Here is a 24,301-nt window from a genome sequence, read left to right as displayed (position 1 = left end):
GTCGCTCGAGGCGTCTTTTGCGTTAACGCCACCGGAGGGAGCGGCGATGTGGCAGACGGCAAAATAAATGCAGAATTGGAACGATGGCGTGTCTTTACCGTTATCACCATTGTATGAAGAAGATCCGCAGAGTTTGAAAGGCAACGTATGGAAATTGTGCAACTCGCTCCATTTGGATGTCTTTACCGTTCTAAAAAGAAGTGTCAATAACAATTGCTTTGATTCGACGGAAATCATCGAGAACGTTTTGCAAGTCGGACTTTAAGCGTGGAAAACTTTAGCCGTAGAAAACCAAGGCGGCATCAAAAAATGGATACGTTTCAAGTTTCTTTCCCGTTATTGATCAAATTATATGGAAAAGACCCATACACAAAAAAACAAACAACGTTTTCTATTGACAGGACACAAAATCCTTCCCCTCGAAATGTGTTTCAGTGAGCACTTCTTCTTTGTCGAGGTAATCCCTCGAGATGCTCACTGAGGCAGTTTGATGATTGCGCAAGTCTCAATTTGGCTGCCCGCAATAAAAGGCCAGTCTCCAAGCTCCGGCGTCTTTCTCGAGCTGACGCATAACGACGTGTTTGAAGACATCCAATTAAAACCCGCGCTGGCCGAAATATATCCCACCGGCTCGTCGCGAGGCTTTTTCCACGCCGCGACGACGAGGCGCTCTAAAGCGGCCGTGCCGGCCCGAAGTCCCGCGCCGCACGCCGGATGTCCAAATTTCCCCCCCGCCTCTCACCACGTGACACTCGCGGCCGACCACGAGGCGCTCCGAAGCGGCCGAGCCGTTGAGGCACGCCCTAAAAACTGAAATACTGAAAAACTGTTGAACGTTAGATCGCCACAATTGAGTAGAATATAGTTCTCGGTCTTTTGTACGTTTTCAGCAATTATCTTCCAACATACGAGAAACAAATTGTGTGTGTGTGTGTGAGAAAGCTGAACTAGAGCTAAAAATTGACTAGTGCTACCAGTGAAGTGCTAGATTTAAACAAGTCGAATTTTGTAATGCCACTAGTGGCACGCAGGTGTCGACTAGTGCGGTTTTGCCTCACTCCAAGTGCGCTTAACTCGTTCACTGCCAGCCTTCCCGGTTAACATGGATATTTGACTTCTAAAGCCGTCAATGGCAGCGAATGTGTTAATTTTTGGTGAGAACAAAGCATACTGGTACATGACGCCAGCCGCATTGTGACCTCGTAGGGGAAGCCAACAGGAAGTGTGGGTCAGGGATTGGTGCGCTGGAATGTTCCAGATGCGCCGCATTCCGGTCTGTGACCGACCCACCCACAGCGTGTGTGTGTGTGTGTGTGTGTGTGCGTGCGTGTGTGTGCGCGCGCGCGCGTGTGTGTGCGTGTGCGGCCCCGGCACATCATCCACAGACCGAGTGACATATGAGACAATGTGACTATGGACTATTAATTAACACGTCAAATGTGTTTTGTTGAAATGCCGACCATCAGGAAAACAACAGTCTCCGCTTGATGACGTCACAACGATTGCCGTGTCCTCTTCCCGGCGTCTTTGGTTCACTCGGAATTCCCACAAGCGTCCTCTGCGTGTCTGCGCGCGTCACTGACGTCTAATATCCAAGATACGATTGGATTAGACAGAATCGCTCTGTTTGGGAAACACCTGCAAATTCAGACTGTCCCTGAAGGCAACACCAGGCACAGATAGATGGATGGATAGATAAATTTGAGACTGAGCGAAAGTTAGCCCCTCCCCCAGGGAGGTGCTCGTGCACGCCACAGAGCGCATGCCCGCGCTCTCTCTCCTGACAGTCGAGCTGCTGATGATGAAGATGACGAAGACGACGATCTGTGCGGCGCAGGACTGAAAGAAGACGTGGACGAGTGCTCCTCGCGTGCTCCTCGCAGCTGATTGGACGACGAGGTTGAGGTGCGACTCCGAACGTTTTGACTCCCGTCCGGTTCCGACAAAGAGGTTTTGTGTGTTTTTGTTTGTTGGACTTTGTCGCGTGTCGCCAGTACACGTCACGTGGCGGCACACAAGCGCGCGTTGGTCAGTCGTGATGACGTCACACGTGCACTAAAAGTTTGAAGCGCGTCGCAAATCTTTCTGCGGATGGCCCCGCCCGCTCCGCGACGTGTGGGCGGGGCCTGACGTAAGGCTTCAAACTCGAATTGAGTCCGTTCTGTTTTTTCGGGACGACATTTAGATTGCGACTTCCCGCAAGATGCCGCCGCTGCCACTGGTCCTCATGTTGCTACTTCCTGTCGCCGGGTCACGCCCCTCCGCCCGCGGCGACCGCTCGGACGCAGGTGAGACCGCCCCGGACGCAGGTGAGACCGCCCCGGACTGGTCGCCAGGGTTTCTCGGGCCCGACGTTTGAGCGACGCGACATTTGTAGCTAACGCTCGAGGTAGCCGGGATAGGTCGCCACCCGGCGAATTCCCCCGAGAAGACAAACCCAGCCTTCTTCAACTTCCTCTACGCGCGCCTTCGCAATGTGTGAAGTTACGATCGGTCGCCCCAGTCAAATGGGAACAATAAGTGCCGAACAACGCTTCCACACACGCGCGTGTATTGTTGCACTCCGAGGCAGATATAAAACAGCGACGTCATTAAGTAGTCATCGTTATATAAGATCACATCATGACATTATGATATGTATGTACATCGAAATCATACGAATATCAAAGAGTCATTCGGAGCGCAACAATACGCGACTTTGGACCAATTTCATCGGGATCATTTTGTACTTTTTTTTGTCCAACTATAACTATAGACGCTATTGTCGAAATACATTGTGCACATTTGTCGCGAGGTCAGCATGGCCTCGTGTTCCCCGCAAGCTGCGCACGAGTGATGCAGCGTAAAATCGCCGAAAATCTGGAAATTGCGGCGTCAATGGCCTTTTTCGGGGAAACGTCCAAATGGAAGAAAAGTCCTTCAAATGTCATCAAAAGCACCGACCGCAAGGTCAAACGCGGAAAAGGACGGCAGAGTCGAAAGGTCGCGTTGTCGTTTCAGTCGATTCGGCGACCGTGTCGTCTGAGGATGAGGAGGATGAAGATGAAGTCGAGTCGTCATCGGAGGAAAGCAAGCACGAGGATGACGACGTGACGAAGAGCAACGAAAGCAAACGACGACGACCGCGGCGACGACGTGAGTCGACAAACTGCCCCAACGATGCTCGTCCTCTTCTTTTCTTCCTCTTCCTTTCTCCCTTCTTCCTCCGCTTGCTCTTCCCTTTCCTCCCTCTCTTTCTCTTCTTCTTCCCTTCCTATTCCTTCTCCTCTTATTCCTCTTTCCTGTCCCTCTTCATGCACTTCCTCTGGCCGTTTGTTCCTTTTCCCCTCTCTCCCTCTTTCTCTTCCTCACCTTCTTCCTCTTCCCGCTGTTTCTCCCCGTCCCTCCGGGCGCCCCGTTCGACCGCCGCTCTCTCTGCCGGTTAGCGTCGTCGCTGGCGTCGCCTCCTCGCTGGTCGTCTCCGGACAACATGAGGCGGACGCCGTACGCTCTCCCCGCCGGCGGAACGGTCAAGTTCCGTTGCCCGGCGACGGGAAGCCCCGCCCCCACGCTCGACTGGTACAAGGACGGAAATGACGTGAGACGACGCCAACGGATCGGCGGCTACAAGGTGAGAAGAGTCGTACTGTACGTACGCTAGCCGGGTTCACATGGATCCTCATATTCAAACACCTCGATCAGGATAAACGGGCCGAAAATCGGATTTGGTTTCACAGACCAGCAAAAAGTATTTTTTTGGTCACGCAAACGATGAATCGGAATGTCGTGAGGCCGGGTTGCGTCTCGTCGTCGTCCGCCCACTCGGCGCTCGCCTCGGGGCGCTCGCGCGCTCCGGGCCCTGTAGGCGGACTCCGAGGGGGGAAAAACACTCCGGGAAAGGACCGGTGCGTCGCCGAAATGTCCGGGTCTGTGAATCGGCTCCTCTGAGTCAACGTAGCGGCGCGTAAACACCGGATCGTAATAGATCACGTCACGTGCAAACAGTTGACCCGAGATCTTCAATTGAAAACAAGTCTGCGTGTCGTCCGACTTCAGATCCGAGAACACGCGTGGACGCTCGCCCTGGCGACGCTGCTGCCCTCGGACAAAGGAAACTACACGTGTGTCGCGCACAACACGCACGGGCGCATTCGACACCGCTTCACGCTCGACGTCGTCGGTGAGATCGCATGACCGCCACATCCCGAATCCGTCGGTCTATCAAGGGCCTAGCTCACTGGCCCGGAGACGAGTTGGCGACCCGACGGCGACTCGAGTCTCCGCGCTCGGGTTGCCAGGGAGTCGCGCTAAATTCAAATACGTTGGATTTAGAAAAAAAAATTTCCAAGACCTTCTGGAGACTTTTTCTCCGCAAGCCATTCTTTGGTCTCCGCCGGCGAGATAGGCCCTTTGCTCTACATTGTCTTGACAATTAAACGCATCGGCGATGTCCATGTTCGATAAGCTATCGGTGAGCTAAGCTATGACAAAATTGATCACACATCACGTGACCGCATCGCACGAAGCCCACATAATGACGAGGCTATGCAAGTAACATGGACGTGGCGGTGGGCAGAGCGCCCCGCTCACAGGCCCATCCTCCAGGCGGGGCTTCCGGCCAATCAGACGGCCGTGGCGGGCGACGAGGTGCGCTTCGCGTGTCGCGTGTTCAGCGACTTGCAGCCTCACGTGCAGTGGATCAAGGCCGACTACGCCGGCCAGCCCGTCGGACCCGACGGGCGCCCCGGCGGCCTCGTCGTCAAGGTGCGACGTGCGATGGCGCCCCCGAGTGCTTTGCTCTACCGCCAGTTAGCTGCAGGTCAGTCGTGTTTGCGTTTAGGAGGGGAGCGTCGACGCGTCGCAAGACGACCTGGAGAGCCTCGCGTTGACCAACGTTAGCGCCGCCGACGCCGGCGAGTATGCGTGCGTGGCCGCCAACTCCGTCGGCGTCTCGCACCAATCGGCCTGGCTCACCGTGCTGGAGGGTAAGCAAAGCTGCGTTTAGCTTCCACACCTTCCTGCTCTTGCCCTTTCCTCTCTGTTAGCGCCTTGGTGTTTTGATTTGTCACCGTCAAACCCCCCCCCCAGACCCGCCCCCCGGCCCGCCCCTTTCCCACAGCTACCCTCGCATCTTCTTCTACTGCGTCGGCTTCTTCATCGCGGTCACGCTGACCTTCGCCGCCGTCATCTGTAAGCTGTGCTCCGCCCCCAGGAAGGGCGTCGCTCCCGGGAGCCCGCTGGTCGTCCGCAAACTCGCCAAGAGCGTCGCGCTCAAGAAACAGGTGATTGCCGGCGTTAGCAACAGTAGCTAATAGCGCAGGCGGGAGGGAGTCTCGTGTAAGTGAAAAGTTTCAAGCAAGTTACTGTGGTGAAAATCAAGCAAGGCAAGTGAAGTCCCAAATAATTTTCAAGCAAGTTGTAAGTCAAGTGATGCAATAGATTAGATTCACATGTTAGCGTTGCACTTGCGTTGCGTTAGCTGTACAAACACCTTGACAATCACATTTTTTTTCAATGTTCTGTTCCTGTCTCGTCATTGCCTTACTTGATGTTTGGTCAGGTTAACTGAGTTGACCTGACTTTGTGGCTTTTATAGCAACAGATGAAGTTAGATGTCGTAGTTGTTGTGTCTCTCATCTCTGAGTTGCGAGCCTCGCACGTTGCCATTGTCTTTTTCCCCATTTGATCAAATCAAAAACAATCCTTGAATCCAAATGGACTAAGGTTTGGATCCCCCTCCACAATTCTGGCTCCATGAGGTGGCCTCCGCACGCCGCATCGTAGCGTACTGCGTTGTCGGCTTCACAAAAATGCTCCACTACATTGAAATGTTAAAATGTAAACGGGTAAGACTCGTCCGGTCATGTAGTTCAAGTCGAAGTCAAGTAGAGTCTTTCAGCAGTTTTAGTTAGCCGAGCAAGTCTCAAGTCCTAAGACGGGCCACTTACGTCTGACTTGACCTGCGGCTAATTGTCACGTAGCCCGCCACGCTAACAGCCGGCAGCGTCCCCACAGGTGTCTCCGGGGTCGTCGTGGTCCGGCCGGTCCAATTTGTCTTCCGTGCGCCCGCCTCGTCCCTCCGCCGTGACCGCCGACTGCGCGCTGCCGTACGATCCTCGGTGGGAACTTCCTCGTGAAAGGTGAGTTTTCTACGGGTGCTCCCGCTTCCTGCCACATTCCAAAAACCCGTTACCATGTTAGCTTCATTGAAGACTCTACATTTTCTCTAGGTGTGAATGTTTGTTTGTCTATATGTCGCCTGCAATTGGCGAGGCACCACCGTGCCTCCCGGCCAAAGTCAGCTGGGTTAGACTCTGGCCGCTTTCCCGATGAGAAATGATCAGTATGTGTGTGAAAGTCAATCCCCGAGTGGAATTTGTTTGCGGCGGTCCAGGTCCGTCCGCTTTCGCCGCCTCGCTCCGCGTTCGGTGGTCTCACGGCGCGTTTGTGCTTTTAGGCTGACGTTGGGCAAGCCGCTGGGCGAGGGCTGCTTCGGGCAGGTGGCCTTGGCGGAGGTCGTCGGCCTGGACAAGGAGCGTCCGGCGCGCGTCACCGAGGTGGCGGTGAAGACGGTCAAAGGTGAGCGGCCGCCCGCCGTACACTTCAGTTCCTTCCTCGTTGTCCGACGCTGACGCGGGGCTTCGTGTGGCGAGCAGCCGACGCCGGCGAGAAGGACCTGACGGACCTCGTCTCGGAGATGGAGATGATGAAGATGGTCGGTCGCCACAAGAACATCATCAACCTGATTGGCGCCTGCACGCGCGACGGTGAGCCAGTCCTCAGGCTGAACAGTGTTTGTCATAGATGAGGATTTGAAGCGTTAAGTCCCCATCTCTCCTGCAAATAACCTGCCAAAAGGAATCACACGTGAAGTGCAGATACCAGAAAAATACACTTGTTACGTCCCACCACCGTCCATCTGTGTCGTTGACGGTGTTCCGCAGGGCCCCTGTACGTGGTGGTGGAGTACGCCGCCCGGGGGAACCTCAGGGAGCACCTCCGTGCGCGTCGCCCGCCCGACTCAGAGTACTGGCGCCGCTCGGCTGAGGGGCCGCCAGGCGGCGTGGATCTCCAAGAGCTGGTGTCGGCGGCGTACCAGGTGGGCCGAGGAATGGCGTACCTGGCATCGAAGAAGGTGATTCGATGACATCGTCAACATTGGCTACGGGCGCCGAAGTTTGCTACCAGGTTCTCGAGCCGGCGAGCAACGGCGTTAACTGATTTCACCAGGAACCCTCGGGGGAGAGAAGCCAACTTCTCGCGTTTGGCCTTCAAGGTCTTTCAAAGTCTTTGGTTTGATGCAGAAGACTTTCTCCTTTTGACCAACCCCAAAGAAAAAAACGGAACGAGTGAGTGATTGTTCACCCGGTGTTGCCGTCTCCTCTTCTGTGTTCAGTGCGTCCACAGAGACTTGGCGGCCCGTAACGTTCTGGTCACGCACGACCTCGTCATGAAGATCGCAGACTTTGGCCTGGCCAGAGACGTGCACCACGTGGACTACTACAAGAAAACCACCAATGTGAGAAGCGCCACCACAAACCACAACAATCCAAACAGTCCAATCAAAAACCAGAACACACAAACTACAACAGATCAGAATAATACTAAATGGGGCATTCCAGCACAATGCAAAGCAGTCCAGACCCAAACAGTCCAGTCCAAATCAGACCAGTCCAGAACAGACCTGAACAGTCCTAACTGGGACAGGCTACATGAGATTATGACAGACCGGATGGGTCCAAACTGGAGCAGTGCAGTTCAGAACAAAACAGAATGCTCCAGACCTAAACCGATCAAACCGAAACAGAACTATTCTCAGTACAAAACAGACCAGTCCAGTCAAGTCCAGTGCAGACCAGACAAGTGCAGTACAAACATGAACAGTCCAGACAATAACATAACAGATCAATCTGGAAACGATTAGAACACTCCAGAAGAGTCCAGAGCGGTGCAGATTGGAATACTCCAGAACAGTCCAGAAGAGACCGGAACAGTCCAGACAAGAGTAAAAGAGTATGAAAGAGATCGGATTACCTGAGAACAGTCCTAACAAAACGACAGAGCAGACAAGACCAGAATCAGTAAACCGGTCCAGACCAGAAAAGAAGCTGTAAGTGGACGAGATGTGTTCCTTGGTAACCTTGCGGTGTTTGTGTGGTTCAGGGTCCTTTGCCCGTCAAGTGGATGGCGCCTGAAGCTTTGTTTGACCGCGTCTACACGCACCAAAGTGACGTGTGAGTCTCTTTGTTGCCATGACGTTAACGTACGCTAACTGGCGAGCGCACGTGAGAATTCAAACGCTCGGAGCTACCGCCCTCTAGTGGAACGTGTCCAAGGGTTTCTGTTGTGGGCTCAGGTGGTCTTTCGGCGTCCTGCTGTGGGAAATCTTCACGCTGGGAGCGTCTCCGTATCCCGGCGTCCCCGTGGAGGATCTCTTCAAACTTCTGAAGGAAGGTCACCGCCTGGACAAACCTTACGCCTGCACGCAACAGCTGTGAGTAGCATGAATCAAGTCGCAACTGACACGCTCCCACACTCTATTGAAATGCTCTCACACACGTGTGGAACGTGAGAGCGCTTCTGTATATTATATGAGAGCATTTCAGTTCCGTGTGAGTATGTGTGACTGAATAGCTTTTCAGTTGCGTGCGTGTGAGAGCCATTCAGTTTTAAATGTGTGAGAGAATTTCAATATGATGCGTGTGAGCGTTTGAGTCATGCCTGAGTGTTTCAGTAGGGCGTGAGAGTGTTAGAGTTGAATGCATGTGTGTTTTGAGTGCTGAGAGAGCAAGCGAAAATATTTCCAGTTTTGCGTGTGAGCGTTTCGGTGCGTGAGAGAGCATTTCAATATTATGAGTGAAATAATTTCCGTTGTGTGTGTGTGTGAGATTGTTAAGTGTGGTTCAGGGAGCATGTCAGTAGTGCGTGAGAGAGCATCTCACTTTGTGTGTGTGTGTGTGTGTGTTTCAGTAGTGTTTAAGAGAACGTTTCGATAGGTGTGAGCAAAAAGTTTTCAGGTGTATGTGTTTCAGTAGTGTGTCAGAGAGTGTTTCATTTGAACGCGAGAGAGCATTTCAGCAGTATGTGTGACCGAAAAAAAATTCCATTGTGGCCGTGAGAACGTTTCAGTCGAGAATGAGAACATTGAGTTGAGTGTGAGCGGTAAGCCTGAATTACCGTGTATTCCTGACAGCCTCTCACACGTAGAGTAGCTCTGTATTGTCTATAAATGAGTTGCTCAATCCACCTTGCTGTGGTTTGTCAGCTACGTGATGATGCGAGACTGCTGGCACGCCGTCCCGTCCCGCCGGCCCACCTTCCCGACGCTCGTCCGGCGGTTGGACGCGATGCTCACCGCGCTCGCCAACCAGGTAGTTGCGGTCGCCGGCTAACGCTGCTAACATTGCTAACAGCTGGCATTGCTAAAGGCTAACATTGTCAAGCAACAGCTAAAGCTGCTAGCATTAGTAATGGATAACATTGCTTTCCAATAGCTAATACTGCCAGTATTGCTAACGGCTAGCATCACTATCCAAGAGCTAAAGCTCGTATTGCTAATGGCTAACATTGCTAAGCAACAGCTCATGATGATAGCGTTGCTAATGGCTAACATCGTTATCCGTGAGCGAATGCGAGCATTGCCGACAGCTAACGTTACGAGGCAACAGCTAATGATGATAGCTTTGCTAATGCTAGCATTGCTGATTAACATATAATCATACTAGCATTGCTAACGGTAGTGCCGGGCTGAGGCTTTGGAGCTCGTGTCCCTCTTCCCGAAGCGGAGCGATTCGAAACGTTGTGTCGGAGCTTGTATCGAAACACCAGTGTCACGTGACCGATGATCGCGGTTTCGCTTCGCGTTTCATTCCTTCAAAATGTTTCGAAAGGTTTCATTGGCTCATGGCGTTTCAACGCATTCTGAGCCAATGACAACCAACCAACATGTAAGCCTTAATATAATTAGCATTCATTATTTGGGTTAATCTGGAATGTGTTTTAGAATATGGGGGACAGCATCTGCATATTTTATTGTCATGACGATATCATCATCATTTGGTGCAAATGAACAAAACACTTGAAAGACCACACAGACTTTTCTGAACTTTTACTACTGTCACGGGAAGTAGCGCCAGCAGTGCTCTTTAGAGGTCGCTATGGCTTCAGTTGTCCACTAGATGTCACCGTCACTGAAGTCTTGAATCTTTTTCGGCACAACTGTTACGAAATTCTCAGCGCTTCATGAGGCTTCACTTGCCCACCACGAGCTAACGGCTAACATTCCTTAGCAACAGCTAATGATGATCGCATTGCGAACGGTTCCCATTGAAGCGGAACGTATGGTCTCATTTCCTTCCGGTTGTAGCATTGTTAGCTTGTTAGCGTTTAGCAGGGTCATTGTTTTGCCTCCCCCAGGACTACCTGGACTTGTCCAACCCCCTCATCCGGACTCCTCCGCTGGGCTCCAGCCCCACAACCGGCTCCACGTAGACGCGCTCCTGGATCGTCATCATCATCATCATCCAGGAGGAGGAGCTTCAAAAGCAGGAAGTACATGAAGCGTCTCGGTCCGTTGTGTTTGTTGTTTATAACGCGTGTAAATATTGTTGATAATTGTGAAAAGGAACCCCCCAAAAAGTGTTTTGAAGAGTTTGTAACAGTGAAAATAATCATTTCGTCTTTTTAGTTCCACTATTTTTGATTATGCGCTCTGACATTGGCTGTCAACGAGTCACTCCAGCTCAGCAAAATGACAATCGTTATAATAGAAGACTTCTTGGTTTGTCAACATGATAATGGTGTTGTGGTTTTTTTTTTGTTTGGAGTGATTTGTCGCCCTCTGGTGGCTGGTGTGGGAGTTGCAAATGGATCACATGAAGCCCACCTGGATGCATCAAACTTTTTATTACGTTGCCAAATGTCGTCGCGGGCGACGCTTCGCGGCCAGCGCCAAGCGTCGCCCGGCACGTCGTCTGCTGCTGTCGCATAAATTAGTGGAGAGAAGAAAGGAAATCACGGGTGCGGTCTGGGGTCTACTGGCGCGGGCCCCGCCTCCTTTTCATCCAGCGAGCGCTTGCGGGCGAAGAGGTGGGTGGGGTCGCGACCCCGGAAGCCGGGCTGGATGTTGAAGACGGGCACGTTCCTCCAGCTGGACGGGTCGTCGAAGGGGGCGGCGGCCTGGCCCGCGTCGCACTCTTTGTTCTGGACCATCTGCAGGAAGGTCTCCATGTCGGGGCCCAAACGTCCCAGCAGGCCCGAACGCACCGCCGCCACCGTCTGCTCGTCGCACGCCTGCAGCGTCTGCAGCAGCGTGCTGTAGTACCTGCGGCGCGCACAAATACAGCGATGTACGCGCGACGTATAGTACAGGCTATCAAAAAAAGACCGTTGCACTTGAACAAACACATGGAAGCTCCACACCAGCAGGAGGCGACACTCCTTATTTGTCATGACAACGTCTGCTGCGCCATTCACAATGAACTTGTTGTGTCATGAATAACGTTACCTGTGACAAGTAATGTCATAAGTCGGATGTTAAAAGTCACAAGTAGCGTGTGACATGTAATGTGTTATAAGTAGCACATTACGAGTAACCTGACCAGTGTAGGAAGATGATTTTGGGATTGTATTTGGTTACAATATTACTAGTTAGGCTGTTAAAAATGTCGCAATAGTCACATGTATAACTAATTACATTTGATTGAATATATCAACAGGGCCCTTGCATGTTTCCTTAAAAAGTGGATTTAAACAATACAGCATTCTTTCGGACATTTTTAATTAAATGACATAATCTCGTTACTCCCCGACACTGCATGTTACAACTCTCACAAGTAACATTACATGTCACATGTTAAGGGTCCCCAAACCTCACAAGTCATCAGTTACGTGAAACATGTCACAAGTACAGTGGAACCTTGACGAAACGGACCCTGACCAATGTGTCCAAAAATAGTTTCCATTTGTTTCTTAAAGTGCTGTTGACAAAGTCTGTTAGTTCCAGAATTGTCCGCTGTCGTTTACTGGCACTGTGGCGCAATGCGGGCTGAGAACGGGACCGATGTATTTCCGAAAGACGTGGCGCCCGAGTGATGATGATCGTATCTATTGTCTACTGTGCGTAGAGTGAGAGCGAGCGACATGGCTGCAGCGTTAACGCTGAGGAGTACAAAACAAAAGTCTTTGGAGTCTGGAACATGCTGTTTTTGCTACAGTAACAGTTTTTTTTGTCAAGCCGTTCACCTTTGGCAAGGGATCTGGAACTAGGAAGTACACTAATTCCTTGCACCTCATGAAAGCAACTGGCCTACGATGAGTACTGCATGTCAATAGTTTCACATGACCAAGCACACCGGCTATGAAAGTTTGGATGAAATGTGAAACTTTCAAACATTTTCAAGCTTTTTTTGCAATCTTCATCTAGAATCACTTTTTACTGTACTGGGGTTTTCGGCCACGAAAAAGCCCTACAAAACCATCATTTTGTATTGTACAGTAATATGGGTTCATATAGTCTCAAAAAAAGGCGCTTCGATGTAACAGACGATCGGCTATATCGGACGCCCCTATTCGTCCGTTCTATCTTGGTTCCACTGCACATTTTTTCAATGTGACTAGTGACAGTTTACGTTAGATATGACATGAGCTACTGCGTCACCAACGAAACGCGGAGACAAGTCAAAGCGTTGAGTTGCGACCTGTTGGGGAAGCGCGCGGGCACTTGCACGACGTCGGCGAACGCCCGCGGGTTGGCGCGCGCCACGGCGCAGATGTCGTGCGCCACGAAACATTCCTCCTGGACCTCGGCGATCATCCTCTGGAAGATGTTGCAGCGGCGGATGGTCTGGAAAACTTTACTGCCGATCCCCTGAGCCACGCAGTGCAGACTCTTCTTCACGAAGGTCTTGCCCTACGAACGCCAAGGCCGCACACGCACGGCAGTTAGCCACGTCGCTGGAACTGTCGCGTCAGGACGACGTCACGTTACGCGGTCGTCCGACACGTGTAACGGATTACGAGAAACGTGTGTCGTATGTCACAAGTAACATGTAAGATGTCGCAAATCATGCCACAAGTTGAACGTAACAGGCTACATGGAATAATGTGTTGGCGCGGGACACGTCCACGGCGACGTTTCACACGAGACACGTTACGGCGGCATGGCGCAAGTTGTCACATTGCGCAAGTGACAGCAACAAGTTTCATGTACTGTAACTTATTATATGTGCTGTGAGAAACATGTCACGTGTCCCATGCAAAGTCACGTTGTGTCACGTGCAACAACAAGTAGTGCGTTACGCGTCACATTGCACACGCAAGTCACATGTTACATGCGTTACAAGTTCAAAATAACCCCATGTAGCGTGTTACTTGTCACAAGTCAAGGTGACGCAATCCCACCTCGGTGTTGAAGGTGGCGGCGGCGTGCAGGAAGAGCTCGCAGATCTCGTGCATGCCGTCCGTGTCGCACGTGGAGTTTTCCAGGCAGGAGAAGAAGCCGCAGCCCACCGCCACCGCGCCGTTCAGGCATCGCGCCACGTCCGCTGCGACCGCAACATCGTGAAATCGCTTCCGAAAAGCAACTCAAAAGATGCAAATGTTGCGTGGCTCACCGGGACCGTTGGAGGAGAAGCGGGCGCGCCGCGGCGCCCCCGCCGCCGCCGCCTCCTCCTCGGCCAGCGCCGCCGCCGCCGCCGCCGCCCGCCACCGCCACCGCCGCCAGCAGCACAGAAGACCAACACGACCGGGACCACCGCGACCACATCTTCGCCGGGGACGACGACCAGGAGGAGGAAGGTGTGACGCTGGCGGCTGCTCGCGCGCTCTTTGTAGGACGCCGGACCGGCTCGGGCCAATCGGAGCGCGGCGCCGGTGCTTAATTGCTGACGTCACCGCCGTGGAAGAATGGCGCTAAAAAACCAAACAAGTCACATCCGGGTGATTGGCATTCTGCTCACGTTCTTGTTGGGGGAGGCGGGGGTTCGTTTCACTAAAGCACTCACAAAAACACGCACAGATCCATATCTCTTATTTATTGAACGTACAGGTACATCTAAAGAGAACGTCTTCCATGGTATCGATTCGTGAAAGTCTTTCCAGTGGGCAAATTCCTGCCTCATTTCTACATTTGAAATCGTTTCTGTTGCGTTTTGATGGATTGTAAAGCGATAATCATCAAACCTTGACATATATTTCAAGACAATCATGAAATATGTCACTGAGTGTGTGCTGTGCATCTCTATGAGATGTGCTTCACTTTTGAATTGAACCAAATTGAGATGTTGACACTTTCTGCGTGTGCGTGCGAGAGTATCTCAGGGCAACGCGAGCGTGTTGCGGTCGTGCGATGTTTATCGCGACCGTTGACCCCTGACCCGCACAGGTCACCGCTTCCTGTTCGACACACTGATAAGACACACACCTTTTTCCGTGGGTCACGTGACCTCCTCGCGGCAACGACAACGACGACCCCCACGAATGATTTTGAAGTAAGTGCCACTTAGTCAGTGGCCACTTCGCTGCCAATCAGTCAAGCCGTCCAAACTTTATTTATATAACACTTTTCATGCATGCGAAACGCAAATGCGGCTCAAAGTGCCGCACAGAATTTCGGGCTGTGAACAAAAAGTTGCTACGTGGACCACAAAAATGGCCTCGAGGCAATCAAAAAATATTCCTAAAAGCATATTTGCGGCGCGCAGAACCATTTGCCCACTGTCCATGTTTGCCGCGCAGGCATTTATTGCAGACGCGCGCCGTGTCGGGCCAGTGGCAAACTTTGCCAAAGACGACAGAGGAGCGTCTGTAAGTGATTTTCAAGACACTATTAGATATGTGATGTTCGTATAACATGAGAAGTATGAGTGAGCTGAACGGTAGCGTTCTTTGACCTCTAATGCAAATCGTGAATGCTAACTGTTTAGCAAAGGCTGAGGAAGTAGTAAGAGTTATAACTAAGTAACTAGCAATTGCGCCTGCTAACCGCTGATGTGAACGAAGGTGCTCCAGTTCTGATGTAGCGGGGAAGGGGGACTGCCGCCGGACCTCGGGACCTCGAGCGCATCACCGGTTGCCGTTTTAGCCGAACCCCCCAGAAATTGTTTTTTTTATTTTAACATTTTTATTTTATTTTACAATGTTTACGTGTTGCATTTACTTACTAAAAGGTTTTTTGAGTCATTTATTATTTGGCTTTAATATTCTGTTTTTCCGAGTAATTATAATGGAAACATTGCATTCACTTGAAAACAAAAAACGTTTTTTTGTGTAATTATTCATATTTTTAAAAATAATATTCTTTTAATTTTTCAGTGTAACTTATTCTGTCTTTCTGAGTATTTATTCTGTTTTCAGGAATACAAATGTTTCCATTTTTTTCAGAGTCATATTTGTTTCTGTTCCAGAATATTTTCCCCTTTTTTCCAGAGTAATTATTTTTCTGTTTTCAGGAATGAGTTTCTTTTGATTATTCAAAATAGTTATTTTCAGTTTTTTACTTTAAAAAAATAAGAATCCTGAAAAAATATATAATTTTATTATTTTTTTCCCCAGAACGAATATCAGAATCAGAATCCTCTTTATTTGCCAAGTATGTCCAAAAACCACACAAGGAATTTGTCTGCGGTCGTCGGAGCCGCTCGAGTACGACGACAGACGGTCAATGGACAGAGAACACTTTGGAGACAGAAAGACATTGCCAAAAAAACAGTCACTGAGCAATAAAGGGTTAATAGTTATCTGGTGATGCCGGTACAAATTATAATTCTTTTTTTTTTGACAATTGTGCAAAAAGATGCAGAGTCCTCTAGCACTTAGAGCAGTTCGAATGACTAATCTCGCAATAGTCCGAGAGGATTTTACCGACGATCCTTTCAGCAGTTCTGATTGTCCGTTGCAGTCGGAGTTTGTCCTGTTTTGGAGCAGCACCAAGCCAGACTGTGATGGAAGAACACAGGAGCGATTGTAGAACTGCCTCAACAGCTCCTGTGGCAGGGCGTGCTTCCTCAGTGGTAGGGAATAATAGTAAAAAAAAACAGTCGACAGAAGGTAAACGTTCACGTAAAGTACAAATACCTGAAAAATCAACTCAAGTATAGTAACGAAGTACTTGATGAATCCCCGCCTCGACCACTGGGAGGAATTTTCTCGCTGGCCGGAAACTGGTCCGAATCCCAATTGGTTCAGTCTCCCGTCCGTCATAAAAGGTCTTGATGTGATTGGCCAAAGTGGCTGTCAAGTCTGCATGTCGACGAATGGCGTCGCCGGGCGGGTCAGGAGAGAGGAGCGGCGGTGCCCCGGATTGAGCGGCGCTGGCGGTCGGAGCGGGCGCAAGTCTTGTTTTTCTCCGCACTTTGGACGCCGTTCAGCACCGAAAGTGGACCCCGGCAGACGCGCCTCGCCTCGCCTCAGCATCGTCGTCCGTCATGGAGTCTTACGATATTTTAGCGAACCAGCCGGTGGTGATCGATAACGTGAGTAGGTTGCTGCTGCCGCCGCTGACGTCATGCATCCCCACCCAAGGCGAGGCCTAGCCACCGCCGCTATTGTCTTGTGCTTCTTTTTGGGGCGAACTCACACCGCACGCGGGCAGCCTTTTGATTGGTGTCATCGTGATTATATCGACTCATAATTAACAGCAAACGCAATAGGGAGATTGTTTGGATTGAGCCGATTAGCGTTAGCCAGAGCTAGCTCCCATCGCTTTAGCATCACAACACCGAGGTTGCGTTTTTCCTCTTCATTTTGGCTTAAATGTCCTTAGCTCGTTGACTATTGCAAAAATCGAAGAAGTCGACGGTCCCGTGGTGATGCGTGGAGACGCTGGTTATTTCTTCTTTCTTGCATTTCTGCATGTGATGAATGAATGATTTCCCCCAAATGACAACGTGCGGAAATGCCGAGTGCGCTTGCAACGGCGCAAATTGAGCTTTTATTTCGCGTGACATTGGCGCTTGTCAAGCTTTTTACGCCAATTACCGCTTGAAAAATTGTTTCGGACCAAGCTCATACAATCGTGTGGTAGGCCCAAGTGTTCTTCAAAAACAAGGCAGAGGTTTCGTTCTCACGAAGTATCGTTCACTGGAACATTCTACATAGTTTCGACAGTCACACTGTGCCTAAATATTGTAAAATCAAGTCAAATAACAATTTGACATGGGTGAAAACAAATGTTTCGAAATGATTAAATGCAAATTTATTGCGATTAAAAGTTAAATACAACTAAACTGTCTTTCAAAAATGAACACGATACACACTGTAACGTTACACCCACGTCGAACATTTGATTTAGCCATTTGTTCACGTGCCGCACTTTGAGAATCGCTGGCCTGTAGAAAAGAAACCCTTGTAAATGGAGTCAAACGGTATAACTTGATGATTTGTCAACATACCGATGCTCGGTTCCAAAATATCCGCCAATAAGATGGCACGAGCTGAGCGTGACGTTTCAGGCGGCGTCGCTTGGACTCGAAACTCCAACATAACTGCCGCAAATGAAACGCGAGCGAGAAAAGCGGTAGAATAGATCCGTTTATATGTTCTGGAGTTTTTTTTTTTTTTACCAAATTCCACAAATATGGCAACCGCTTGTGACGTGGTGCGCGTGCGCGTGTTGCTCGGAGGGATGCTATCCAACACGGCTCGTGTTGTGTTCAACTGCAGTACGACAAAGTAGTTGTTTGTTGTTGCGTGGCCTACATCCTCGTCTCATGACCCTCTTCTTCCTCACAGATTTTATATTGAATCTTGTTTCTTTTAATAATAATAATGTCTTTGTGTTTGTGTGTGTGCGTATGCGCGCAGGGTTCAGGGGTCATCAAGGCTGGTTTCGCCGGAGATCAGATCCCCAAATATTGTTTTCCCAACTAGTAAGTCATCCTGGTTGCTCTTCTTCAGCTTGGATAGCGAGCGTGTGCTGATTGTCAAACAAATGTGAATATTTTGTGCGTGTGCGCAGCGTGGGACGTCCCAAACACGTGCGTGTCATGGCGGGCGCCCTGGAGGGGGACCTCTTTATCGGGCCCAAAGCGGAGGTACGCCGGCGTTTGCCGTCCTTTATCGAGCTGTCGTGCCGCATGTTTAAATGAGGAAAAGGTCTTAGCAAACAAACCTCAAAGATCACCCAAATTGCGGTGAGGCGCGAACATTACACACACGCTAACGGTAGTGATTATTGCTATTATCACTTTGGCGCATTTAGGAGCCACACAGAGCGGCGCGTTAGCCTTTAAATTAGCTGCCAGGCATGAGAAAAGTGGGGGCGGGGGGGTCACACTTACACACTTGACCCCTGCGCATTTCACCTATCCACAGATTCCCAAAAAGTTTCCACGTTGTTTTTGTCTTTTGTATCGAACTGTGAGGCAGACGCTCTAACCGGTCGGCCGCCGTCATGATCGTCTTGCGGACTTAATTCTGTGGTATGGGTGGATACCTTCTGCCGTCTAGTGGAAGAGCACTGAATTGTTCAGCCTCTCACTAGATGTCGCTGGCACGGCTCGAGCTCGAGCAACGGAGCTCGATTGTTTGTCGTCCATAAATCCTAATTGAAATCATCCTAAGATGACGGGCCTTTGCGACGCAAGCCTTTTCCGATGCGAGGTTTCCCATGGCGTGTTGCATCATGTGTCAGGAGCACCGCGGGCTGCTGTCGGTGCGCTACCCGATGGAGCACGGCATCGTGAAGGACTGGAATGACATGGAGAGGATCTGGCAGTACGTTTACTCCAAGGAGCAGCTGCAGACCTTCTCCGAGGAGGTGCGCTCTTCTTTGTCTTCATCCCGACGTGCGAGAAAGCGCTGCCGTTCGTAAGGCTCTTCCCTGCGTTCCTCAGCATCCTGTTCTTCTGACGGAAGCTCCCCTCAACCCCAGCAAGAACCGCGAGAAGGCCGCCGAGGTCTTCTTTGAGACCTTCAACGTTCCCGCCCTCTTCATCTCCATGCAGGCCGTGCTCAGCTTGTAAGCAGAGAGTCGCGCTTCACGAGAGCGTTTGTCGGGTCATTTCAATCAAACTTACTTTGGGGGGGGGAAATCGAATAACTCTGCTAAGTCAACTTGCAAAATAGATGAAACCCTTATCGAAGAGCTGAAACGAGTAACGGCTAACGCAATCTAACTAAAGAACGAACTATATCGGGAATTACTAATATCCCTACTCCCTAATCAATATGTGGGGGTTGTTGTATCGTGACTACGTAATTGCTTCTTGAGCTGGAACAATGAATCGCGTAACAGTATATAAATATAGCTAACGCAGTCTAACTGGATAACGAACCGCGTTGGGCTTCTTTGAGCCCGTTTCCCGACTGCCTAATCGCGATATTTCGAGGCAGCGGACTTCATAGTTGACGCTTGAGACGGGTGTCGCCCTCCTCAGGTACGCCACGGGACGCACCACGGGCGTGGTGCTGGACTCGGGCGACGGCGTGACGCACGTGGTGCCCATCTACGAGGGCTTCGCCATCCCGCACTCCATCATGCGGGTGGACATCGCCGGCAGGGACGTGTCGCGCTACCTGCGGCTGCTCCTGCGCAAGGAGGGCTACAACTTCAACACCTCGGCCGAGTTCGAGGTGGTGCGCACCATCAAGGAGGTGAGACGGACGGTAGAATGCACACGGAGACGGTCGCAACTCCTCAGTGAGCTGCGGCGATATTAGTCGCTCTTCGCAGAGGATAAAGAGGATACGCCTGCGCTTATTTTTAGATGGTCTGTCTTCATGTCACGCCACCGTTTGTGTTGAAATGGCCGTCCGTGGCTGAAAGGGTTCTAAAACCGCAACTGTCAATGCTAACCGTTAGCATGTCAATAGTGTTTTGCATTGCGCTGTGGTTCTTTTAAATATGCAACGTTTGTTTAGTTTGCCAGTAAACAGTCCGCTGCCACCCTACAGCGCTCGTATCTCAAAGTTTTGCTGGCAGGTTAAAGCAAAAACGATCTTCTCGTCACTTGTATCTCAAGTTACCGCCGTATCTACATACCGAATTCGTTTCTTTTTTTTAAGCGAATGCCGACTCTGATATTTGCCAGAGTAAAATTCTGATAACTGATTATTAATCAGCTGATATATATATATATATATATATATATATATATATCATGAATGAAATCACCTCTTTTTTGGTCTTAACATTACAATAATAAATATGACAGACAGAACCGTTAACTGTTGTCCTTTAGTATGTGCTGAGCTCTACAATAGAGAGAAACATCTGTAAAAAGTGGCCAATTTTGTGTTGCAGGTTTTTGGTGAAGGTTGGTGTGAATGTCGTTGTCTTTGTAAGATGTCGTCGTGCGTTAGTATGCCAAGAAAACAAAATCGGCCAATTTGAAAAGGGGTGATGAATCGGTTGGGCCCTAAAATCTTGACATACCAAGTGGTAAAGCAAGCATTTTGTCTCACAAAAATCAGCGCGCTTCATGCTAACGAACATCTCATGCGAAACGCCATATGGGGCTAACGAAAATAGCGTCAATGTTACAGTCATTTGCAAAGCTTGAAACAAGTGCTACTTTGACACGCAAACGAACAAACTGTGCCGCGTTTGCGCCACCAGAGGGCGTGCTACCTGTCGCTGAACCCGCAGAAGGACGAGACTCTGGAGACGGAGAAGGCTCAGTACGTCCTCCCCGACGGGAGCGCCCTAAACGTGAGTGGACGCCGAGCTCCCGCCTGTTGTCGTGGTGACCGATGCCGTGCGGCGTTACCTTCGCAATCGGAATCCTCTTTATTTGCCAAGTATGTCAAATGCGCACAAGGAATTTGTCTCTGGTAGTTGGAGCCGGCGGCGCGGTAGCGACCGGTTAGCACATCTGCCTCGCAGTTCTGGGGACCGGGGTTCAAATCCCGGCCCCGCCAGCGTGGCGTCTGCATGCTCTCACCGTGCCTGCGTGGCTTTTCTCCGGGCACTCCGGTTGCCTCCCGTATCCCAAAAACATGCACGGTAGGTCGATTGAAGACTCTCAATTGCCCGTAGGTGGGAATGTGTGCGCGAATGGTCGTTTGTTTCTACGTGCCCTGCGATTGGGTGGCGACCGTTTCGGGGTGTACCCCGCCTCCGGCGTGGGGAGAAGCGGCTCCGATAATGGCTGGATGGATAACTGGAGCCGCTCGAGTACGACGACAGAAAATACTTTTGAGACATAACATAAAAACACAATACGGAGAGTCACGGTTGGCGGAATGGTCATTTTTTTTGGGACAACTGTACAAATGATGCAGAGTCCCCTGGCAATTTAGAGCCGTTTGAAAAGACGAATGGAGCAATACCCTGGTACGGTGACCATTGTGCAAATGGTGCAGAGACTTCCAGAAATGTAAGCAGTTGAAAGTGACTAGTAGTGTGATAATCTGGAAAAGTGTCACTTGTGCAAATGGTGCAGATACTTCTCAAGCACAGGACACGCAAATAGTGCAGAGCGGCGAGAATACTACAGCGAGCGGACGCGTCATGTAGAATCGGCCCGCCAGAGACGTGACGACAATCTCCATCGACGTCCGTTCTCAGATCGGACCCGCCCGCTTCCGCGCCCCCGAGCTGCTGTTCCGGCCCGACCTGGTGGGCGACGAGAGCTCGGGCATCCACGAGGTCCTGGCCTACGCCATCCAGAAGTCGGACATGGACCTGCGGCGCACGCTCTTCTCCACCATCGTGCTGTGCGGCGGCTCCACGCTCATCAAAGGTGGGAGGGGGGGAGGGGGGGAGGGGGAGGGGCCGGCGGGCGCCCGTCTTTGACTCGCTGTCGCCCTCCTCAGGCTTCGGAGAGAGGTTACTCACTGAAGTCAAGAAGTTGGCACCCAAAGACGTCAAGATCAAGGTGTGTCTCCGCCTCTTTCCTTTCCTCATTCTCCTCTTTTTTCCTTTTGCTTCTTGTTTTTCTCCTTCTTGTCCTCTTCTACTTATTTATCTCTCCCTCCTTTCTCTCCTGCATCTTTCTTTCTCCTTTTTCTTTTTCCACACCTTTTCTCCTCATTTTTCTCGTACTACTTTCTTGTCCTCATCCTCTTCTTCTCTTCTTTTTCCTCAACTCCCCTCCTCCTCCTGCTCTTTTTCTTGGGCTTGCTTTCCTCCTCCTCCTGCGTTTTTCTCCTCTTCTTTTCGGCCTCCCTTTTCTTTCTGCTCTCCCTCCTCCTCTTCCTCTTCTCCTCTTGTGCGTTGTAGACTGACGTGTTTGTGTTTGTGTTTGTGCAGATCTCCGCCCCCCAGGAGAGACTCTACTCCACGTGGATCGGGTACAAATATTTCCTTGCTTTTTTTTATTTTTTAATATATATTCTATTATTATTTTTAACTCGCTCCCATGTTGTCGGCGGCCATTTGAGAACATTTTTGACTTGACATTTCGAGACCCTGGGAATATTGTTGTGCGACAATAGAAGCACCAAACCTAACAAAAGAAAGAGCGGACGCTCTCGTTAGAAGCTTTTTCCGTTCTTTAGTAATCATTAGCGGAAGGTGTCGGTTTTGCTTCAATGGCCGGTTTCTGAGCAAAAAGCAGAGAAAATGAGCTTTTTGTGAAAACGAACGAACGTGTGGAGCAGAACGGCGACTTTGAAAGCAATGCGTCGTTGCTTTTGCGGCACCCGGACAGAAAGGCGCCGCGAGCGACGTCGACTCCTCGCGCGGCTCGAGTGCTTTTTTTTCTCCACGCCGTTGGCCATTCGCTCCGTGAACCGCGTCGGCTTTTCTCATGTTTGCGACGCAAACGCTGTTCATACTAGCATACGTACGCCGACTCTGTCGGAGTGTCGGGCGCCTAGATTTGTCCGACTTCCGACGTTTCTCTCCCTCGTAATCGACGGGACGAGCTGCGATTCGGCGCCTGATCCTTTTCTGCTGATCTCAAGTGCTGCAATGCTGCCATCTGCCGGCGTGCGTTTGCCAGTACAGTTGTACAGACGCTTGAATTTCACAGACTCGCCGGGCAAGGCCGTCTTCTCGGGCTCGACCGATCTGGATTTTTTGCGGCCTATTCCGATATTTGGAAGAAAAGTGCGTGCGCAGTTGACATGCCGATCGTTTGTTGCGTTTATTGTGGCTGTTGTTGTTTTACTCTTTCTTTCCCCGCCCCCGCAGAGGCTCCATCTTGGCGTCGTTGGACACGTTCAAGAAGATGTGGGTGTCCAAGCGCGAGTACGAAGAAGACAGGGCGCGCGCCATCCACAGGAAGACCTTCTAGGACGCCGGCCCCCCCGCACCCGTCCTTCGCCGCCTTCTCGTTGGCCGCCCGCGCCCCGGTCGCCACGCCGACCGCGCCCGCCGCGTGAAGGTCACGTCACACGTGTCCATAAAAGTCCACGGTTTTGTTTTCTTGTTTTGCTACGGGTCCATTCCAAAGTTTTCTGTCGTGGGTCACCATCTATTCCATATCCTTGCTATTTGGCCGTGTACTAGTACGAGCTTTGCTCTCACTAGAAAGACTAGTATATTCTTCAATAGTAAGAATGTATCGCACTAGTAGAACGACTGCCGTGCGAGTCGTCTTTTCCAGTACTGCCTTGCATGGAAAGCCATTTGAGCATTTATTCAACTAGTATGCACTTTCTCCACACTAGTAGAAGCATTTACTAGTATCATTTTTCTCCTACTAGTGCCACTTTAGGCCTACTACAATAACCTTAAGCTTAATATCAAGGATGTCAAATAAATGCTCAAGTGGCTTGAAAGAAGTTTGACCCTTTATTTAACTCGTACACTTTTTGTCCTCAGTAGAAGAACAACTTACTAGTATCATTTTTTTCCCCCACTACTCGTTCGACTTTAACTTTAATATCAAGGATGTCAAATAAATATTCAAATGACTTTTAAGAAGTTGGAACATTTATTCAACGAGTACACTAGCAAGACAGTTCAGCGCACTAGTAGTCATATTTTTTCCCTCCGCTTAAGTTTAATATGAAGGATGTGGAAGAAATGCTGCCACTTGCGTGGCAGTAAGACCGGTGAGGAAAAAGAGCATACTAGTACATGGACCTTAGGCCGGATAGCTAGTATAAGGAATAAAAGTGCAAACAATTGAAGCATCAAAACAAATGGGAGTCTTTCATTGAATTGCAAAACGCAGCAGTCGTCACCTGCTTCCAATTAGCGATTCGGGTTCACTGCCGAGATGGCGGCCAAGCGAGGCTTCCGGACATTTTTCCGCGACGACGACGAGCACCGAGAAACGATATCGGCATTGTTATAATAATAATAATAATTATTATTATTATTATTATTACTATCATCATCATCATCATGATTATTGTATGAAAGGAATAAATATGTCTGCTGCTCCAATGCTCGTGTTTCCTTCAAGTGCTGGTCAACCTCGCCCGACTT

At 50.3% G+C, this 24,301-nt stretch overlaps 3 protein-coding genes across 5 annotated transcripts; 2 read left to right on the top strand and 1 right to left on the bottom strand.

The window, feature by feature from the left end:
* Positions 1-1,204: 1,204 nt before the first annotated feature.
* On the top strand, positions 1,205-10,745 carry LOC133413432 (fibroblast growth factor receptor 1-A-like). Of its 3 annotated transcripts, XM_061697810.1 has the most exons (17): positions 1,205-1,905; positions 2,186-2,309; positions 3,001-3,135; positions 3,426-3,610; positions 4,036-4,159; positions 4,556-4,743; positions 4,820-4,964; positions 5,068-5,261; positions 5,995-6,119; positions 6,437-6,558; positions 6,636-6,746; positions 6,924-7,114; positions 7,376-7,498; positions 8,143-8,213; positions 8,336-8,473; positions 9,245-9,350; positions 10,396-10,568. In XM_061697810.1, the coding sequence occupies exons 2-17, from the start codon at positions 2,204-2,206 to the stop codon at positions 10,468-10,470; spliced, it is 2,139 nt and encodes a 712-aa protein (XP_061553794.1). In that variant the 5' UTR covers positions 1,205-1,905; positions 2,186-2,203; the 3' UTR covers positions 10,471-10,568. The 3 variants fall into 3 exon arrangements, with proteins under 3 accessions (XP_061553794.1, XP_061553793.1, XP_061553792.1); XM_061697809.1 differs by lacking the exon at positions 9,245-9,350 and having other exon boundaries at positions 2,186-2,288; positions 10,396-10,745; XM_061697808.1 differs by lacking the exon at positions 9,245-9,350 and having other exon boundaries at positions 10,396-10,745.
* Positions 10,746-10,981: 236 nt separating this feature from the next.
* Positions 10,982-16,405, bottom strand: LOC133414148 (stanniocalcin-like). The gene is made up of 7 exons (XM_061699298.1): positions 16,350-16,405; positions 16,088-16,289; positions 13,740-13,862; positions 13,593-13,650; positions 13,381-13,523; positions 12,678-12,889; positions 10,982-11,302 (listed from the first exon to the last, which is right to left on the bottom strand). The coding sequence occupies exons 1-7, from the start codon at positions 16,403-16,405 to the stop codon at positions 10,993-10,995; spliced, it is 1,104 nt and encodes a 367-aa protein (XP_061555282.1). The 3' UTR covers positions 10,982-10,992.
* On the top strand, positions 16,264-24,259 carry actr1b (actin related protein 1B). Its single transcript, XM_061697918.1, has 11 exons — positions 16,264-16,451; positions 17,782-17,846; positions 17,936-18,011; positions 18,611-18,736; positions 18,813-18,937; positions 19,356-19,572; positions 20,537-20,629; positions 21,488-21,662; positions 21,736-21,797; positions 22,172-22,212; positions 23,057-24,259. Exons 1-11 carry the CDS (start codon positions 16,404-16,406, stop codon positions 23,157-23,159), a joined length of 1,131 nt encoding a protein of 376 aa, XP_061553902.1. The 5' UTR covers positions 16,264-16,403; the 3' UTR covers positions 23,160-24,259.
* The last annotated feature ends 42 nt before the right edge of the window (positions 24,260-24,301 follow it).

The sequence above is a fragment of the Phycodurus eques genome, chromosome 15, assembly GCF_024500275.1.
Source record: "Phycodurus eques isolate BA_2022a chromosome 15, UOR_Pequ_1.1, whole genome shotgun sequence".
NCBI classification, from domain to species: domain Eukaryota; kingdom Metazoa; phylum Chordata; class Actinopteri; order Syngnathiformes; family Syngnathidae; genus Phycodurus; species Phycodurus eques.
The sequence above is the reverse complement of the archived record's forward strand: the minus strand, read 5'-3'. Positions and strand labels throughout refer to the sequence as shown.

Bases quoted from the DNA above. Each gene is read 5' to 3' on its own strand.
- LOC133413432 (XM_061697808.1), top strand. From the start codon at position 2,204: ATGCCGCCGCTGCCACTGGTCCTCATGTTGCTACTTCCTGTCGCCGGG. The intron at 4,744-4,819 runs GTGCGACGTGCG...GTTTGCGTTTAG, and splicing joins CCGGCGGCCTCGTCGTCAAG to GAGGGGAGCGTCGACGCGTC. The intron at 4,965-5,067 runs GTAAGCAAAGCT...CCCCCCCCCCAG, and splicing joins CTGGCTCACCGTGCTGGAGG to ACCCGCCCCCCGGCCCGCCC.
- actr1b (XM_061697918.1), top strand. From the start codon at position 16,404: ATGGAGTCTTACGATATTTTAGCGAACCAGCCGGTGGTGATCGATAAC. The intron at 18,938-19,355 runs GTAAGCAGAGAG...CGCCCTCCTCAG, and splicing joins ATGCAGGCCGTGCTCAGCTT to GTACGCCACGGGACGCACCA. The intron at 21,798-22,171 runs GTGTGTCTCCGC...GTGTTTGTGCAG, and splicing joins CCAAAGACGTCAAGATCAAG to ATCTCCGCCCCCCAGGAGAG.
- LOC133414148 (XM_061699298.1), bottom strand. From the start codon at position 16,405: ATGACGGACGACGATGCTGAGGCGAGGCGAGGCGCGTCTGCCGGGGTC. The intron at 12,890-13,380 runs GTGGGATTGCGT...TGGCGTTCGTAG, and splicing joins CCGCCACCTTCAACACCGAG to GGCAAGACCTTCGTGAAGAA. The intron at 11,303-12,677 runs GTCGCAACTCAA...TGCGCGCCGCAG, and splicing joins CCCGCGCGCTTCCCCAACAG to GTACTACAGCACGCTGCTGC.